The following is a 16775-nucleotide window of genomic DNA, read 5'->3' as shown; positions in this document are numbered from 1 at the left end:
AAATGTAGTTGATTTTTCTTGTTGTATTCTATCTGATTAGTTTAGCATTTTCAAAAAAAATAGGTTCTAGAACTTTCTTTTGTTCTACTTCATTCCATTGACATCTGTTTGCTTCTGTAGCCGAGTTAGTGTATGTTGGCTGAGGCTAGCTGTTGGGTTAGCCAAGAGTAGGTCATTGTCATTCTCTTCTCCCCTGTTGCTAGCCCCAACCGAGCACTATCACCTATTTTTCTTCTCTGTCTGTCCCTAGGGAGTATTTTTTGTATTTGTATGGTTCCACTCCAACACAAGTGAGGGCGATAGAGGAGTATTGGAAATTGGAAAAATATCATTTAATTACGATCTTATTGAGTCCATTTTGGTAAATGTCAAATTACGAAGATGTGTTTGTTCACGTGTTGATACGGGCAGTTGGTTCCAGTTGGCGACCGAACGCATTGCGAATGCATTTCTCTTAGACTGAGATCTGAAGGGAGGTATCCACTACTCATTTCGCATGGTAGCTCTAGAATTTTTGAACATTTTTTCCTCAAGGTAGTAAAATGCAGGATAGTCAACACCGCCCAGGTCAAAATCTACCAGACCATGGAAAGCTTTGAATGTCCACACTAATTCACATTTTTTCGTCTCTTTAAGAGAGTCCAAGTTTAAAATGGACAAACGCTCCAAGTAACTGAGGTTGCTATCCANCGGTGGCCAAGTTGCGGGAATTTATTGGAATGATTGGTTTTTACCATTGCTTTATTCCTGGATTGGCTGGAGTTCTGGCACCATTACACAACTTGCTAGGAGGAAATCCTAAAATACTCACCCTGTCTCCTGATTTCGAGTTCCGGTTTTGCCAGGCCAAAAACAAGCTAGCGCATGCCACTCTGCTCAACTTTCCTTGTTCGTCTGCCCCGTACGCTTTGACTACCGATGCGTCAGGAGTGGCTGTGGGCGCAGTTCTTTAGCAGAAAATTCAGGGCCACTGGAAACCTTTAGCCTTCTTTTCTCGCAAGTTGAGACCACCGGAAATCAAATACAGTACATTTGATCAGGAGCCACTGGCAATCTACTTGGCCATCAAACATTTTCGGCACTTCATAGAGGGCCAGAATATATGTCTTTTCACCGACCATAAACCCCTCACTTTCGCACCCTGTATCTAATTGTCAAGCACGCCAGCTTTCTTTTATTTCGGAATTCACAACAATGATCAAACATGTGTCGGGGAAAAGCAATGTGGTTGCCGACGCTCTTTCTCGCCTGATGACAATGCAGGAAGCTGTGTCAGCGCAGACCATTTTCGAGGCACAAGCTTCGGATCCAGAAACTAATATGGTGAAGACTTCATTGACAGGGTTGTCGTTTCGAACACTGGAATTTGCTCCTGGGATAACGTTACTTTGTGATGTGTCCTTGACCAGACCACGTCCTTGGATACCAAGCTCTTTGCGGCGCGAAATCTTCGATTCGATTCATTGTACGGCCCACCCGGGTTCGAGGGCCGGCAAGCGTTTGATATCGAAATTTTTCGTTTGGCACAGCCTCAATCGGGACGTAACCGCCTGGACCAGGCAATGCCTGGATTGTCAACGAGCCAAGATTACCCGACACACACGTTCACAGTGGAGAGATTTCACCGTCAGTTGAAAGATATTCTCCGCGCTCGGCTAGCTGGATGTCATTGGGTGCAGCACCTTCCATGGGTTTTGTTAGGAATACGCTCAACGCCCAAGGACAATTCTCAACTCTCACCGGCTCAAGTGTTGTATGGGACAAGCCTGCGGGTCCCAGGAGCAGTTTGCGATTCCAGCCCTATCAACATTTCTCCTAATAACCTTTTCCGTGCCCTCCGAAACAACTTGACGGATCTAGTGCCTACTCCAACGCTATTCCATGGGCATCGCCCCTCACATGTTCCTCCTCACCTAGATTCCAGTCCGTATGTCTGGATTTGGGTGGATAGAATTCGGAAGCTGTTAGAAACTCCATATGAGGGTCCTTATCTTATTCTACGGCGTACACCTAAAGCTTTCTTACTAGATGTGGATGGCTGTCGAAAGTGGGTATCAATTGACCGTTTGAAACCGGCTGTTTTTGACGGCTCTTATCCTCCCGACTGGACTGTGATGCGTGCCGGAAGATGTACTCGGCCACCGGATAGATATCGACCCGGTTAGTCCGGATCTGGGCGGGGAGCCCCTGTAGCGGAGTGCTCGGGAGGTGGTGATGTAGACTCGCAATATGTACTCGTTGTGGTGTCGTGAAATGAAAATAAAGACATTCGAACTTAGTATCTTGAAGTGATATCATCATTTAATCAACATCACTTCAGAGTTAATCCAAGGTAGAACTAAAGCTTCCATTGAGACAGATCAGTTGAAAAAGGAAAGTAGAGTAGTTCAGGAGGTGAGGTCGAATCCGAAGGCGTTTTTCACTTACGCAAACTCTAAGAGAAAGATCAAACACCCTGTAGGGCCTTTTGAGGTCGATGGGGAAGCTATAACAATGTAGAGTCTATGGCTAACATGCTTGGAGATCAGTTCTCTAGTGTGTTTTCAATCCCATTGAGTTTAGGAGCAACAGTCCATTGCTCTATTGATGAGTTTGTTGGGACTGGCAAGGCTTGTCAAGTTCAGCGTTTAGATGATCTTATAGTCACAGATCAGGATGCTTTAGAGGCCATCAGGGACTTGAGACTCTCGAGCTCCCCTGGCCCTGATGGAGTGACATCTCAGTTTCTGATGAGATGCTCACTGGTTCTTGCTCCTGTTTTCTCGTACTTGATGCGTTGCATCTTGGACCAGGGCAAGTTCCCCTCTTCTCTGAATGAAGCTAGCTCATTTTGTTCCAATTTTCAAAGGGGGAGATAAGTCGCTCCCCAGTAACTATAGGTCGATTTCTCTCACTTCTAATTTTGCGAAGGAGTTTGGCAAGATAATGAAGTTCAAACTTGAACTCTCCTTGAAGTGCAGGGGATCCCATTCCCCGTAGCGGTAAGAAACGCGTTACCTTTTCTGAAAAGTAACGTTAGCGCGTTACTTTTTTGGGTAACAGTACAAAATCTGATTAATCGGCAAATTACATTAACAACAAGAATTAAAAGGTTGAGAACCTTTGGGTTGGGCACCCAAATCCAGATTTATTTGATGGTTTTGCCAAAAATTGTTTTGAAAGGAAAATGTAAAAGAAATCATAATTTGTAGATAAAATATCTCAACCCAGGAGGTTAAAAAAATACTAGAATTTATGTCCGAATTGTGCAAGTTTTTGACTAAAATTCCTGATCAATCCCAGTATATTCAAGGGCTAGTTAGATCCGTTAACTCTAATTCTCTGGTTGATCAGACATTATATCAATCAAAAGCTCAATAAAGTAAGATTAATGCCTCTCTCATCTTGATGTGCCTAGGATCCCTATCCCAATAGTACTCGTAGTAAAGAAGTCCACAAAAAATTATCTTGTTAAAAGCTTATATAGCTGACCAAGAGCAGGTCAAAAATTTGAGTTTTATGTAGTGATTACTAAATTACTTTGGCCACATCTCCTGATTACCCTAGGTATGGTTTTAGGATCAAATTTGTTTATTTCTTCGACAAGATCTTGCGTGATCCCATGCAGTGTTTATTTTGAATAAAGTAAATGGTTCAAGAGACGAGAGAATCTTTCGCTTCTGTTCGCAGTCCACATCTCTAGAAGTCCGTTGCTAAACCTAATCAGTAATCCCAGTGTCCCTGAGAGTTAATATTCAATAGCTGAGAGAGCAAAGTTAACTTTGAATGCTAGTAGTATTATTGGCATGCTATTGGGTCGAAAACCACCCCCTACTTGTCAACCTGAAGGATAAGGAGTCGTATGGTCGTTCAAAAGTGAACTTTGAGATGACAGCTGTCAAGCTGCTCTACATACTCTAGCGTTATTCATGGAGGCGTTAGATCAGAGACGACTTGGCGCGCTTGTTCACGGCATAAGTCTCTCATCATCTCTCATGGACCTGTCTAGGGCCGATTTGGCAGTTTGCCTCCAATTATTGAATGATTTATTTATGTCCAAACGGATTAGATAATACGATTTCGGATTTGAATGGTATTTAGGAAGCTAGCATGATTGTGGGATGCTTCTATTAATCATGTAGTCAATTTTTTTGCTTGCTTTGTTGTAGCAGTATGAATGCTACATGGATTTATACCTACATTTGGGCCCTGTTTGTGTGTTTAGAGATTGAGTGAGCCCTTTCCGTCCCAGCCCAACTAAAGCTATTGCATTGAACCATTATTGCTTAAGTCCTTTACTTGTGGGAAGTCAGATGAATGGGTGTTACAATTTAGCACTTCGTTTATTTATTAGGTTGATTTTATGATAAACTGTTTCTGTGGATTCAAACCGTCAACACTTTTGATTTCAAACAAAACAATCTTCGAAAGTTACAATACGCTCCGTCATGGACGAAAGGCAAACAACGCAACCTCCAGTGTATGCAAGCTGCCCAGCTGTCATCTCAGAGTTCATTTTTGAATGACCATAGGAGGGGCTCCGTTAAAGAGAAGAGCATTTTTTTATTGTACATTTGTTCGTTTGATCTTTTTAATTATCAACTCTTGTTCATTTAGTTCTTTCGAACAAGGGAGAACACTTAAAAAACGAACATAGAACACCTCTTTGCACTCTACAAATACGAAAGTTTGTTGTTGTTGCTCGCCTGTTTCATAAATAATGGTTAGGAATTAGTGATGGGAGGGGTACTTCTGAAGTCTGAAGCATTCAATGCAATATCGGCACATTACAAGATTTAGATGCCGTCCCACAGATTTGGTACTCTCCAATTGACAATGGCAGTACTCCCGAAATGGCTCGAAACTAGATGAAGCTCCTTCTATATCAACACTTATGTATCCAGGATTCTAATCATATTTTTTTTTTCTTACCAATCAATCCATTTATGCGCAAAGTTAATCAAATGGAGACCCAAGTCTCGACCTTCGATTTGTTTTTTAAATCAAGACACATTATTGACTTGGAGGGTGAAAAATACTTTGCACTAGTGAAAAAGAAGTTCGGCGTGACTAAATGTATTTTCCTTTTTGAACAAAACATATGCAATAGTTTAAACAAAGAGTAAAAGATAAAATTAATCGCCATCGGAATCTAAGAGGACATTGCCTTGATAGGGTATGATTTCTGATTGTAGAGGTCCTTTTCCATGAATGGTTACCAATTCACCTAAAGTAAGGACCTGCAACACTCTTAGTCTTCGCCCAATTTATCTTGTTTTCAAGGGTACACCACTGATGGTAATAATCTGTGCGCGACGGCAGATTGCAAGACAGTAAAGCCGAATTGAAAGCTCTGCTTTTTTTGAATAACAATTACTGACCTAAAACACAAAGCATTGATCAAATAGTCTTACGATATGAAGGCGCAGGCAGATTCATGACATCAGTTCAGTCCACGAGCCGCTCTGAAATCGATCCTGACATCGGATGCTACGATCAACGATCCATCCATCTTGTAATTGTTAGCCTGACCTCAAGAGCCAAGGAAAGCATAGTCAGCAAGAATCGAGTTGGGTTCATTATTTATTACACATATATGCACAAACTTTTGTATTGAAAAATACAAGAAACAATTGCGACAGTACAATTGGTCCCTATATTAGGGGATTTTTTAGCTCCTGAAAGTGGCCTGGAAGGTGTTGGGCCACGCGGCCACATTTGGTTGGGCAGAACCTTCTTCTTGGCCATTTCAGTTCATTGGCGTTCTTCGACGTTGGTTTTTTTTTATTTGCGTGGAAAATGAGACGACATCTCGTTACATACAAAATTCTCGCTATGTTTTATTATCTTCGATTGTTATGGTAATCGTCCCGATGATCGTGATCTCGCTTGCTCGATTTTCCTCGATAATCGTAGTCTCTAGCACTTGACCCGTTGTTGGCGGAGCGAACTCCCGATGAAGAGAGATAGTGGCGAGAATCTCGAGGCGATCTCGATCGGTGACGTCCTTTGTCCCTGTATGAGAAAGTGAGAAAGTGGCTATTGTAACCTCATATTGAATTGGAAAAGGTTCTTAAAGATCAATCCAGATAAAATAAATGAAATAATTGCCAGCTGCATGACCACTCCCCCCATCCCCACCCAAAGTACCTCGCTGAACTTTGAGGTTTCGACCTTGCCAACTTACCGATGGTGGCTCTTCTTGCTCTTCCGACTCGAGCTTTTCACACTGGGCGACAAACTGGGCGTTCGAGAGGGCGTCCGACGGCGTGACCCGCCCCTCTTCCGATCAAGCCCATCTGTGGAACCCGACCGGCGGCGATGCTTTTTACGTTTCCGTGACGACGGGGTCCTACTTCGACTTCTGGAGCGCGACCCACGAGATTGACTCCCGTTGCCAGCGTTGCGAACAACGGGCACGTTGGCTGAGATCACAGTGAGGGTTTGCGAGGAACTTAAGCTCTTGCCCGAGGCCTTGCCGGAGAACGTCGAGGTGGTGGTGGTGGTTGTGAGTGTCAATTTGCTAGCCGTAGTCACGGTTGCAGCCAGCCGAGAGGGCGAGTTTGTTCTCGAGGCGGGACTCGACACGTTAGGCGTGTCCTGCTTGCTGGCTCGACTGCTTTGCTGCTCTCGAGCGGCCCGCCGACTCTCGTCTAACTTGTGTCGCAAGGAAGCAATGTGGGCTTCCAGCTCATCTTGATTGGGCTGAAAATGAACCATCATCAACGAGTGAAAATAAAAGGAAGCAAATAGAAACGGTCCTGATAATGAGGACTTGAATTTGCATCGATCTTGTCTTGCTTTCCACTTCTACGGTATTTTTTACAGGTACACAAAAGTCTGATGTCGCCCGCCGCTTGGACTGCCTTGATCTAACTAAGATATGAGGGCTCTATTCACATAAATAGAAAAAAAATACTTCTGTATTTACAGCAATTCCTTGATATGACGTACAAGTACCTTGGGTAAATAATGTCAACTACCTTAACGGGCTGAACTTTGCATGGATCGTCAAAGGGCAACAAAAGGACAATTACTTATCTCGAGTCCTATTTCAACCGCATCACTTCACACTTTCCATTGAAACAAGCCAATCAATTCAAAGGGCAATGTGTTTGTGTAATTGGTTGATGAACTTTCTGTGTTTAGCTGGAAGTCATTCAAATTACCAACGAACGGTGCATGTCAATAATAATTTTGATAAAATAGCCAATAATAGAATGGACCATCAGAGTTTTATTTAATATGGAGTCAGATGGCAGGTCTCTCGATGAGCCTGCCACTTGATGATGGGTGTCCCAATTTAGGATTATTCAAGTTCCTTCATCACGCAGCATGAACTTTTTGAATCTAACTTTAATTGTCATTTCAATGCCTCAACAGACTATTTAAAAAGGGCTCTCTTAAAACAAACCTTTGAGGGCTTCAGTACTCGTAATCCCTTGCGAAACAAGATCGAACTTGGCCACTCTGAGCCGGGCCCATTAAAAAACGAAGGGACACCAATTTCTGATCCTACTTTGAATAAGAAAACTTAATCAACCAATAGATTTTAAATCTAAAAGCTAGACACCCAAGGCATGAAGCCAATGAATCCCAGTAGCAACAAAAATGGTTTCATAATTCATTTTTAAATGCGTTTAAAATCGATCACATTTATCAGGGTCCTAAGGTAACTGCAATTGGTATTCTGATTTCCAAAAGTACCCATAATTTTGGGTGTCAAAATTACACCTCGCCCAAGTTAGTGACTAGGAGAAGGGATACATGTTCTAATGAGTCAATTTTCTCTGCTCACCTTCTTCTTGTTGTAGAGACAAATCATGCGATAGCAGCAATCCTTGATATCGTCTTCCTCGACTCCGATGACGTCGAACCACGTGGGATCCTTGGGCATGGGAATCTTGAGCTTTCGCGCCGACAGATAGATGCAAGCCACGGCGATCGTCTCCGGGGGATATCGCACAAACACATCCGTGCGCAGACTGTCATTCATGAAATTCCTGGGGAGACAACAAAAGAAAAACAAACATGGTTGGGCGCTCCAGGGACACGTTGGACAGAGCTCTCGTGTGTAGAGCTTTAGACGGGAGATTTCGGGTCATTTGATCGGGATCTGTTCCACGAGTGTGCCAAAGAGGGCGACGGGCGTGACGTCGGACGACGTAGAATGAAATGCTGTTTTATAATCACACTCAGGAGGCTTTTGTTGTTCCTGGAAAAGAATCGAAAGGAAACATTGAGGTCGACCAAGGTGCGTCATTGGCTGGATCACTTGCTTTGCCTTCAAACTGAAAAGCCCTCAGCTTTGAGACATTGCAGCATCAGAAAAAGGAGATGACGTCATCGCATTGTTTTAGGAGGTCACTAGGGACTTTCGGCAAAGTGTTGAGCGGGTGCTCATTCTGGGTTATGTCCAAGCATTAACTCAGAGGTACGACCGTTTAAAAAACTGGTCTCAGTTCATTAATTGTTGAAAAAGCAGTGAATTTTAATAAAAGCCACATACTTACACAATAACATGGACCAAACATATTTGTTTCCTATATTTACATATGTTTATTCAAAACCTGATTTTTTTGGGTCTAATCTGACGACTTGAAGATTAGATGCAGTACCGTATTGGTAGAGCGTCCGCTTTTTTGTTCGTTGGCGAATCCTGCTTCAATCCCAGGCTAGCCAAGTTCAAGCTCCTTAGCAGTATCTACATATATTACGCATTGAGTTGCTCTTTTAAGGCTTAAATGGGTGAACTTGCGGTCATTCCCGAAGGTGAAGTAATATTTAATATTGGTTGTGAAGACAAAGCGGGAATATCTCTGAATTAGAGCTGGATTCTTGGATCCAGTCGTCTCCCCCCTTTCTCATCACACTAATCTAGGGCAGCACTCATTTAATTTTCAAAAATTAAATACGCACTTGCTCATAAAAGCCGAGTTTACAGCTCGCTTTTTCTATAATGTCCTGTTTAGGGTTTTTTTCCCGGCTCCTACCCTATTTAGGACCAAATCCTCTATCAAGCCATCATTTTATCCCCATTTGTCAGAGAAATACTCGAATCTATCTTAGCAGGTTTCTTTATTTTGCAAAATCATAAGTACCACTTGTGATCTTATCGCTTTCTTCAATTATTGCTCAGATTGAACGCCAATATCCTTAAAGTTACCAATTTTTTTTTTGGATTTTTCTATAAGGACCAAATTTGACAGCGGGCAGAATTACATTTTTCAATGAGTGCCAACAATCATAAACTTTTGTGATTGGTAATGGACTTGACATTTGATGCCGCCCCCGAATGAACTTTAAAACTTAGTGACATTTCAAACATAACGACCGCTTCACGGAAACGACCGAAGTATTCAAATTAAACAAGCAGTCGCAAAGCTCAATTAAAATGCTCGATATAAACCAAGTTTGGTAACACAACACTTATGTAAAAGGGATAGAACCTTGATTGATCTTGCTAAAAAAAGAAGCTATTACGTCCTCAACATGACGAAAAGATCGAAACAAAATCTAGCCACAAACCACAAGTAGACCACCACAAGCCAAGTTACCCAAGACAAATGAAGGCAAGCACGTGGGGAAAAAATGTCTGCAAGCCCTCTCATTTTAGGATCGGAGGGGTGAGCCTCTCCAAAAGCCAAGCAAACCGGCAATCATATCGTTCATTTTAAAAATTCCAATAAGTAAATTCATTCTGGCTATCAGATTAGTATTGGTATTGGTTGCACTTGTAGTTAGCGTCCACAAGATTCCCTTTCGAGGAAGGTCGGGACTTCTCTCAGGTTAAAATATTGCACTAACCACTATCCATACCTCTTCCTTTTGAGAGGCAGTTCCGGCATCAAGGTCTGAACCCATTTTTCCCAGCAATGTGTAGAAAAAATTTTTTGGAGGGAAAAACATCCTTCTAGCAAATACTTTTTAATCTACTGATTTTTAATTTTTGAGTTTGGAAAATGGTTTTATCCACAGATATCTACAGATCCGACTTACTGCTCTGTTTGGGGGACCATGTGCAGCTTATGGGAACAAAAGGTTGCGCCCATACAATGGTTGACACAACCCTCAACAATGACTCGAGCCGAATGTACATCAGAATGGCTAAATGAAGAAAAAATTAGGTTTTTGCTTAGTTTCGATATCACAAAGTATATCTTGTTTGATGGTACAAAAAGCTCATTCAAACACATGAAACACTACTGAGCACATGAGCAGAGAAGAAGTCGCAACAACAGCAGGATGTTCTCATAAAAATACTCCTTCTTAAGTTTCGGATAGACAAAGCGCAACCTCTCAGTTTCGTTTATATTGCAGGTTAACGTGTGTACCATGGCAATGTGGTTTTTTACGTTTTTTTGGGTACTTACAGTCTACAATACGTAAACTAACAGCACTGAAGGGCCAAACATGACAAAACGAAACGACCACGTGGGACCGGGTCAACTTGAAAAGTATCCGACGAAAATTTGGCCGAGGCTGTGATAGCTCTGTGGTATTATCGGAATGCTCGAAAATAAATAGGCTGTGGCTCAAAAAGACGACAATCCAAGTGCACATTGCACTTGAGCTCAAGTTCTGGTCCAGCCTTGAAGTCTACAAACCCGTCACTCGCAAGCTAAATTGAAGTTCCACTGGTCTAAAAAGGGCTCGAACTGACTTCAAATACAATGCAAGCAAATGTTCATTTACCCTGATATTTCTGGTATCATTTAGGGGGTTGGTGCGGATTGGAAAAATGCTTTAATGAAACATGACTCGACCAATATCTTCGGCACTTATGGTTGCAATAACATGGTTTTGAACAAAAAGGCACTTACCTGGAGAAATTCCCAGTTCCCAGTGGCGGCACATCACTCTCATCACGCCCCTTGTTTAAAACAGCATTTCATTCAACCCTCAGTCACTCCCATTCCACCTGAAGAACAACCAACAATCCTCCAGAGGTCAAATGCAGGAGAACCCGCCTCCATCAAGTCTCCTTCATTGGATGCTTGCTTGCTTGCTTGGTCGTTGTCTGTCTTCGGATTGGAGAGTGTAGTTTGCTTGCTTGCTTATGATGACAGACAGCACTTACCAAAGACAAGAAGTAGCAGAAGTTGGATTGACTCTTAGTTGGCCTTCACCGAGAAATTTTGGTTCTGGTGAAACAAAAAGTGTTATGTTAGTCGCGATCTCGTTCCATCAAATGAACAATTTGGTCTTTTGTCATCCTCTGTCTGGAATGGCTACTTGCGGGGGCGCTACAAGGAAAATCAAAGCTCACGCAACCTCATTGCTTCTGGGAGGTCACTTGTTCACACTGACATTACCCTCGCAGGAGGCGACTCCGTTAAGGGGTCCGTCAGTTCAAATGTCTTTTAGCATGGGAACAGTGCCCTTCAATGGCCAAGACATGGGATGACAAACACCCTTGAAATGAATGTGAAGCGTGTATATCTGAATGTGAAGCGTTTTGATGACCACACTCGTGGAACAGAATTCGAAATCTCCGTCAATTGAACCCTGTGAACTACTTGTATTTAAAGTACTAGGTCAATGAATAGGCGTCACTTACCAGCTCATTTGGAGCATTTCCAGATTGTCTTGCTCCTCTAGCCACCTCAGATAGGACACTATAATCTGCAACATGGGAAGTAACACTCTCAATCTCTGAATGACAGTGATATTGGATCACCCGGGGGAGTTGGCATCAATTGATCCAGATTTGACCAATCGTACAAATGACGTTACAACTTACCTTGTGGGGATGTTTGACATGGACACAAAATCCCAATTCCTTCAGAACACGTCTCTCGGCTCGGATGATGTTGCTCTTGAGCGCAGAGTAATTTTGATCTAACACCACGGGTGTGATGGGTCTGAAAGAGACTCGTTTCATGAGCACAAGCGGGTCCATACACATACACTCATCGGTATATATTTGAGATAGCGGAGTCACTTGAAAAATCTTACTTTCCACTCCGAACTTGTCGGATATGAGTGAATACACTGATGATGTCGCGAGTGCGCCGCGGGCACTCTTCAATCTTGCAGGCTAGTCCTAAACACGCCATGGCCGTGACATCAAATTCCAGCCGAATCAGGGATTTGGCGTAGTAGAATCGATGGAAGAGCACGCATCCTGTCGCCATGGCCACCTGAAACGACAAAGCGAAACGCTTGCAACAATGAATTGATCGTTCAACCTAGCTCAATTTCGGGCCATGTTCACTCATGAATGGATGCAATATAACGGTTGTCCTTATTCATTGATAGACTTCATACCGCATCCAGTTTCAGCGTTCAATAATAGAGTTTACATTTGCAATGTTAGTTATCATGCATTCCAATAATCCTGGGGATTACATTTCGTTCCTGGTTAACCCCTCAAAATGCCAATGGGGGAAAAAAAAAACCCTGTTTCTAAATCTGCTCTCGGATGCTTTGGCAATCCCAATATCGAGATGGTTCATTACTATCATACCAATTCAAAATATTGGGGCACCAACTAAAAGGTAGAGTCTAAATCAGAACCAATAGGGCTGGAAAAGTAAAGGAAAAGCCTGGTAAAATCCAGTTCGCTCCCGAAGTTGATCACCTTTTTGATGTATCCTGCCTAGACCGACCATGATGCACTATCATTCCCTATTTTTTGGCAATAACTGAAGAATTCTTATTACAAAATTCAAACAAATGCCATGTTATTCATGGTATCAATGGGATATGTCTTTTATTTAGCATCCGTTCGACTATCAAATACTCTTTAGCATTACTTCGAAAGAGAGAAAGAAGCTGGCTTAGATCCCGCTGCTAACCATGTGTGAGTCAAAGGCCCCTGTTCCTCTGGAGCTAGCATGCTCGGATAGTAACAAATATCAGCATTGCCTAAAGTCAGAAAACCACATGCCGACGAAGCCACAGACTTCCTTACTGCTACTGAAAAATGAGATCCCACCGTCTCAATATGAAAGAGTTATACATCCTTGTAATATCTGATCCACCCACGAATTAGTTGGCGGATTGGGTTGTCCTTTGAATATAGGGTAGATCAGGAATTTTGACCAAAAGCTTACACGAGGCTACGGGATCAACACCCGATTTTATAAAATCCCTACGAATATGTGAGGCCAGCGAAAGGCACCCAGGTGTATCACTATCAAGGGTCACCCAAAAAGAGGCCAGACATCTGGAGTCTGAGCATTGACTACATTGGACCTTTGGTCCACCCTTTTTTTCAAGCGCAGGAGTGAGCCTTACAGCGAGAAAAGATCGTCCAACACTACATAAGAGTCTAAGATTCACTCCTTGGCTTTCAAAAACTGGGCTCTGATCTACCTTTTTTCCCATGGGGTCACGTCAGCTGCTCATTTAAGACTTCACAGGATGACCTACAACAAGGGTGATAAACGTTATTCTCCACCGATTAGTTGGCGGTGCTCATTTCTAAATTGGTGACAAACTGTTAGAAACGTTGGGAGAGAGACCTTCCAGGCTATTAATATCGTGTTAGATTAGGTTAGGTAAGGTCAGGTTAAGATTGAAAAAAGTAGCACCGCCAACTAATCGGTGGGGAATAACGTTTACCCTACAATAAGGGTTAGTTGGGGATAGGCTGGTGCTTTCTCTCTCTCTCTCTCTGCATACCTGAGGTAGACGAAGCAGTTTTCCGGCCAATTGGATGAGGTCGCAGCCCAAGGATCGCACTTGGAACTCCATGTCTTCCGAGAGGCCGTCCAGGCTCGAGGGCGTGCCATTCAATTTGCTCAGGGGCAACACACTGTTCGATATGTCCAACACGATCCGGCCGAACACGGGGGCGGGGGCGGGGGTGGGGGCGGGCGAGGCGGTGGATGTGGGCGCACCGGGCCCGGTCGTGGTGGGCGGAGCTGTCATGCGGAGAACCATCCGGGGGAACCAACGAGAAGACCGATTTCCCACTGATGATGGATGGGCTTCTGGCCACTTTTCACCAACGTTGTTTCACTGAAAGTCGACGAGAATCAGGCTGGCCATTGGCCATGAGGTTAGTTTGGCCAGAATGGCCTGCTCAATGAGTCAGATAGGTCAGGATGGGCACCATAATTGGGCCAGACAAATGGTCAGGCCCACTCACTATGCGGCTGAATACTGGGACAGGTTGTGGTGGTACATATTTCAATAGGTTTCACAGGATTTTTTTTCTTGGATTCCAATGGCTTGAGAGGTTCGAAAATGGGCCTGAAGAGCATCGTTGAGATATATTTAGATGGCTTTTTCAAACGCCAGCCCGAAATTTGACAGTGTTGACAAATTTGACTTCAAAATTTCATGCCCAAGTGGAACTTGACCCCAACTAGGACGATGATCGTTCATTATGACAAGACATGATGGTAATGGATGGAAAATGTTAGAATAAGAAGACACGGAACACTTTAGGGAAGTGATCGGCGGTGTCACAAACGCAATAAAATGTCTTCAAACTCTTTGTCTAGCTATAGGTACCTGCCTAGCCACCTGAAAATTAAAAATTTGTCTTATCCTCGTCGACAGTGCTGCCAGACTTTTCCCTTTCTATCTGACAGCTACGCGGTCTCAACGGCAGCCCTGATACAACAGCGTACCTTTTTTGAGTCGTTCAAAATCTCTGTCGGCGGCAGACAGTACTCCAAGTTCTGCTTGATGTGGCTTACCCTGCCGAGGCTGCCTCAAAATCAGCCTTGCCATTTCGAGTTTGTTAGCGTCAAAATTGCGCTTTCAGGGTGACTCTTCGGATCGTGAAGAAAATCCCTGTGTGTGCTTTTACCAAAAGGTAGAAGCTAATCGGAAGAGCGGAGCATGTACCTTTAGGCAGGTGCTTTTAATTCCTTGAGCTATCCGTGCTTGGACAATAATTCACGTTATAATTCACCAAAGTGAGTGGTGCATGCATTCATGTAACTATCTTTCCATTTGGTATATGTATACGATACTTTTCTTTTTTTCAGAGCATTGGAATTGCAAAATACAAGAATCAGATGTGGGCGACATTTTTTCCTTTCATTTCCTAATTTCAATAAGACAAAATTGAGTTGCAACGTGATCAAAGTTATACTCTGTCTAATGAGTGCAAGTAAAATCAGCCAGTTTTTTTTTTTCATTATTTAACGCAAAAACGGTGCTATGCCGTCAAAAAGTGCTTTTGCATTGTAAGGATTCATTTTTTGGACCCGTCATCCCTTTGGTTCATGTTTCCAACTTACTCTTCCCTAAAACTGCAAGTGAATCCTCAGCATCCTTTTCATGAAATGGTTGAGCATCAGTTACTAATGGACCTGATCCTAATTCCTCTCCTTCTATCTTGAAAAGTGTAGACACTCATGTGTAGTTGGCAATGCTTTTCAGGACCGTAGCAACTAGAGCACGCTCAAGACGAGTCTGTTAGATCTAATAATTAATGGTTTGAAATACTGCATCACGACCAGAAATGGTAATGGCTTCGTAATGATTATTCCGCGTGAAAGAATTACAGCAACAGCAACGAAAAGAAATGACCATATTGTGTTGATTTTTGAAATCTGGAACATGTACTAAATATTCTTGTAGATGTAAAGAAAGCTGCCCTGTTTGAACACGCCTCCGTGGCGGCGTTTTTCATGGGTCCGTAAATTGCATTCGTCATTGTAATCTGCTCCACAACCATAGCGACAGACAAAAGGTCGGTTTTTGATGTGAACACTGATTTTGTGGCGCTTCATCGTTAGTTTACGGTTGAAGCTCTGACCGCACAGATCACAAATGAACCTGGCACCTTCCTCGTGCGCTCGTTTTTTATGCAACATCCACTTCAATCTACCCTTGAAGACGTGCCCGCAGTCCTCACAACTAAAGTCCTTCCCATGGACGTTGCTCTTGTGGCGAAACAGCTTCGAAGGACCCTGGAACTCCTCGCCACAAACGTCGCATTTGGAAACCCTGTGTGTGAGCAAATGGCCATTGTGGCGCTTGAGGTTCATGCTCACGGTTCCACAAATATCGCAAATGTAGGTCTGATGGTTGAAGTTGCGGTGCTCTGACAACTCCTTCTCTGACCCAATAAACTCGCAATCGGCGCACTTCAGGTACTTGCCATTGCAATGGAAAAGCTTCACGTGGTTCTCTTTCTCCACATTGGTGTTCAAGCTCACGTCACAGTCGCACTCGAACTTCTGCAGTTTGTGCATCTCTTGGTGTCGGTTCCAGGCCTCCCGTTTCTTGGCTGTCACCATGGGAAATGTCTCTCCGCAGTCTGAGCACACCACTTGCCGACTATCGAGTACACTTTTGGCGGCAAAGTAGACCGTCATTGGTTCCGTCACACTTTGAAACCGGTCGAGCAGGAATTCTGCTCGTGGTAGTGAAGGGCGACTCGTGCACCACACGTCGAGCAGAACGTCCACCCAGATTTTGGCGCAATCAGTGATCCGATCTGCATTGACTACAATCTGCTTGAAGTGAAGGGCTTTTGATTTACTTGGGAAGCACACCAGAATAACCTCTTCCATCTCAAGACTAGTGATGTTGGAACAGATGGTAACTCTAAGGGTGGTCCTCTCTTGGAGATTCCTCAACCCTCTGGCTTCAGTGCGAGCCATGACGGGAAGCATTTTTTCCGAGCTCATGATATGATGCAGTTGTTCAGTGGTCAACCTCTCCATTTTACCTTTTAGTGACTCTTTGAGTTCTTTCACGCTCCTGGGTGTGCTGAGACTCTGACGGGTGTAGTAGGACGTGTGAAAGAACACATCGCCATTTGAGAAGCCGGCCACGTCCTTCATGGCCATTGAGGTGTCCTCAAATTGGGTTTCCATTTCCTC

At 43.4% G+C, this 16775-nt stretch overlaps 2 protein-coding genes across 2 annotated transcripts in view; both read right to left on the bottom strand.

Annotated features, from left to right (window-relative positions):
• Positions 1-5544: 5544 nt before the first annotated feature.
• LOC131881933 (cyclin-L1-like) lies at positions 5545-13775 on the bottom strand (the record flags this gene model as incomplete). Its single annotated transcript, XM_059228931.1, is given in 7 exon segments — positions 5545-5994; positions 6167-6684; positions 7778-7982; positions 11540-11604; positions 11723-11843; positions 11938-12122; positions 13609-13775. Coding segments are annotated over 7 exon segments (1433 nt in total), but the record flags the coding sequence as incomplete, so codon positions are not given.
• Positions 13776-15405: 1630 nt separating this feature from the next.
• Positions 15406-16775, bottom strand: part of LOC131881877 (uncharacterized) — a 2836-nt gene continuing 1466 nt past the window's right edge. The window contains exon 2 of the mRNA XM_059228868.1: positions 15406-16746. Coding sequence (XP_059084851.1) covers positions 15510-16746 — 1237 coding nt within the window. The 3' untranslated portion in view covers positions 15406-15509. The remainder of the gene's footprint in view (positions 16747-16775) is intronic.

The sequence above is a fragment of the Tigriopus californicus genome, chromosome 6 (genome assembly GCF_007210705.1).
Source record: "Tigriopus californicus strain San Diego chromosome 6, Tcal_SD_v2.1, whole genome shotgun sequence".
Taxonomy (NCBI): Eukaryota; Metazoa; Arthropoda; class Copepoda; order Harpacticoida; family Harpacticidae; genus Tigriopus; species Tigriopus californicus.
The sequence above is the reverse complement of the archived record's forward strand: the minus strand, read 5'-3'. Positions and strand labels throughout refer to the sequence as shown.